This window comes from Natator depressus, chromosome 11 (genome assembly GCF_965152275.1).
Source record: "Natator depressus isolate rNatDep1 chromosome 11, rNatDep2.hap1, whole genome shotgun sequence".
Taxonomy (NCBI): domain Eukaryota; kingdom Metazoa; phylum Chordata; order Testudines; family Cheloniidae; genus Natator; species Natator depressus.
The window spans coordinates 52,685,414-52,688,072 of record NC_134244.1 but is presented as its reverse complement, the minus strand read 5'-3'; the positions used below and the strand labels follow the sequence as shown (position 1 = coordinate 52,688,072).

The 2,659-nt window shown below is 48.4% G+C and overlaps 1 protein-coding gene across 1 annotated transcript; it reads left to right on the top strand.

Annotated features, from left to right (window-relative positions):
- The first annotated feature begins 1,209 nt into the window (after positions 1-1,209).
- LOC141995615 (testis-specific serine/threonine-protein kinase 6-like) lies at positions 1,210-2,043 on the top strand. Its single transcript, XM_074966868.1, has one exon. The coding sequence runs from the start codon at positions 1,210-1,212 to the stop codon at positions 2,041-2,043; it is 834 nt and encodes a 277-aa protein (XP_074822969.1).
- The last annotated feature ends 616 nt before the right edge of the window (positions 2,044-2,659 follow it).

The window sequence follows — 2,659 nt, the reverse complement described above, 5'->3', positions numbered from 1 at the left end:
CTCGAAGACGGTTCAGAGGGATTGTTAAGAAAGCCCTTGTAAGTCCAATTTTCCTTTTATTTTACCATCCCCTAGAATGTATGGGCTGCAAATGTAAATAAAGTTGGATTTTGTGTCTGAGTGAGATCTGCTCCTACCCATTTAGTAACCACCAAGCCAGCGCTTCCTAGATGCTTAGTTTTAAGTATTTAATATTGACCGGTTAATTAATATATTGTTACATGTTTAACTATTATATTGTTATAAGGTATAGAGTATTAAGTGAATGATCATATTGTTATATGCCATAGAGTTAAATTGAAATTATTATTGTAGGGTTGTGTTTTTATTGGTCGCGTCACTTCATTCCCTTTTTAACTGTAACCTTATTTTATCTATCTCTATTCTTTTACTGGAACCACTCATTTCTAAATAAATATTACTTGTGTTTTCAAAGATTCACTGCCTGGACTGTCTATTCTTGATCAGAGGGCTGTATCTGTGTCCTTTCAAGGGAAAGTTAGCTAGCTGCCGCTTTCCCTGGAACCTCCTTTAGGGCAGGCCACAATCTTAATTACCGGAACAGATAAATTCAAAATAAAGGTTTTAAATTAAGAGCTGCATTTGTAGGCAACATCACTGGCTAAATACAATTGGTTTCAAATCTTCCGGTAACACAGCCTCAGAACTACAAAATAAATATTCACAGCCACCCAAAACAACTTGCAGTTTGGCAGGGTATAAAACTATTCTTTTTGTACAACTTTGTGTAAATCCTGACTTGAACATATCTAGTTTTCTGTGCAGAATATGCATCAGTCTGGCAAAACCCAGAAATTGCTCCTTCCAGAATGCTCATGACTAAGCTCTTATTATTTCAAGAAGCCTATCCCAAACTCAAGTGGAAGAGACAATAACCTCAGGAAAATTAACATGAGAAGCTTTCCCCCTTGCTTTTGTACATGATATGCCCAGGATCCCAAAGAGGGGAGGAAGGAAAGGGAGCTAACTTGACACCCTTGGCAACGCACAAAGGGAGTGGCCCATGACACTCCTAGCACATCACAATACCTGGGTGAGCAGGGATGGCCCTGGACCAAGTACCCAGTGGGAACATGGGAGGGGGTGAAAGTCAACAGCTGCCACGCACAATGGGTTAAAGCTTTCAATCCCTGGAGCAAACACCAGCCCCAATCAAGCCCATCAGAACCCATCAAGCCACACTGCACCATGTCAAGAACCTCCGGAGGAGACAAACTGCTTAACGAGCTTGGCTACAAGCTAGGCCAGACCCTGGGTGAGGGCAGTTACTCCAAGGTGAGGGTGGCCACCTCAGCCAAGTACAAGGGCCCGCTAGCTATCAAGGTGGTGGATCGGCGCCGGGCACCCCCCGACTTTGTACACAAGTTTCTACCACGGGAGCTCTCCATCCTGCGGGTGATCCGGCACCCCAATATCGTGCGGGTCTTTGAATTCATCGAGGTCTGCAATGGGAAACTCTACATCGTGATGGAAGCAGCGTCCACTGATCTGCTCCAGCTGGTGCAGCGGCTGGGGAAACTACCTTGTGTCCCTGAGGCCCGGGACATCTTTGGACAGATTGTGAGTGCCGTGCGCTACCTTCATGACCGGAACCTGGTGCACCGGGACCTCAAGTGTGAGAACGTCTTGCTCACCTCTGATGGCCGCCGGGCAAAGCTCACTGACTTTGGCTTTGGCAAGGAGGCACATGGCTACCCAGATCTGAGCACCACCTACTGTGGATCAGCTGCCTATGCCTCCCCCGAGGTGCTGCTGGGCATTCCCTACGACGCCAAGAAGTACGATATATGGAGCTTGGGCGTGGTGCTCTATGTGATGGTGACCGGCTGCATGCCCTTTGATGATACCCACATCCACAGCATGCCCCGCCGCCAGAAGAAGGGGGTCCTCTACCCTGATGGTCTTCCCCCTCTGCCTGAGCCCTGCAAAACCCTCATTGCCCAGCTGCTGCAGTTCAGTCCAGCCTCCCGGCCTGGGGTGGGACAGGTGACCAAGAACAGCTGGCTGAAAGGGGATATCTAAAAGGGCAAGGCTCCCCCATATATTCCAGCCCTAGGACATGTGCAGGGACAGCTGGGGCACCAACCCTGTGAAGCTGCATGTTAAACAGATATTGACAATGAGGAGCTGGAAAGGACTAGGGTCATTTACAGGTGCAACAGCCACATGAAGCTGATAGTAAGATTAAAGTGATGATGTGACCACATGTTGCTAGAAGACGGTTAAAGCCCAACCACCCTATGAAGCTGCTGCAGGTTGGATTTCAAGGTACCGGGACCATGCTGAGCTAGTGGCAAGAATGACGAATGGGGCTGTTTAAAGAAGCATTGACCCCAGGGAACACCGGAGTACCATCAACTTGCCAGTGGCAGCAGGAAGGAGATGGTCTCCCCAGCAGGCAGGTTTGGACTTCACCACAAAGCCTGAAGGCGGCAGTGTGCGGATGAGATGGTGGGACAAATAGCAGCAAAGATCTTTGTGTCACCTCTCCCTAACGGACAATAATAAACTCTGAAGTTCCCATGTGGCTGACTTTCTGTGCTGCTCCCTGATTCCTTTCTGCCAAAAAGCGTCTTGAGTCTGAGTCACCTGATAGCGTTTATAAAAGGGGCCATGGCCAGGGCTTTGCGGGTGCTGG

Excerpts from the sequence above, each read along its gene's own strand:
- LOC141995615 (XM_074966868.1), top strand. The coding sequence starts at position 1,210 with ATGTCAAGAACCTCCGGAGGAGACAAACTGCTTAACGAGCTTGGCTAC.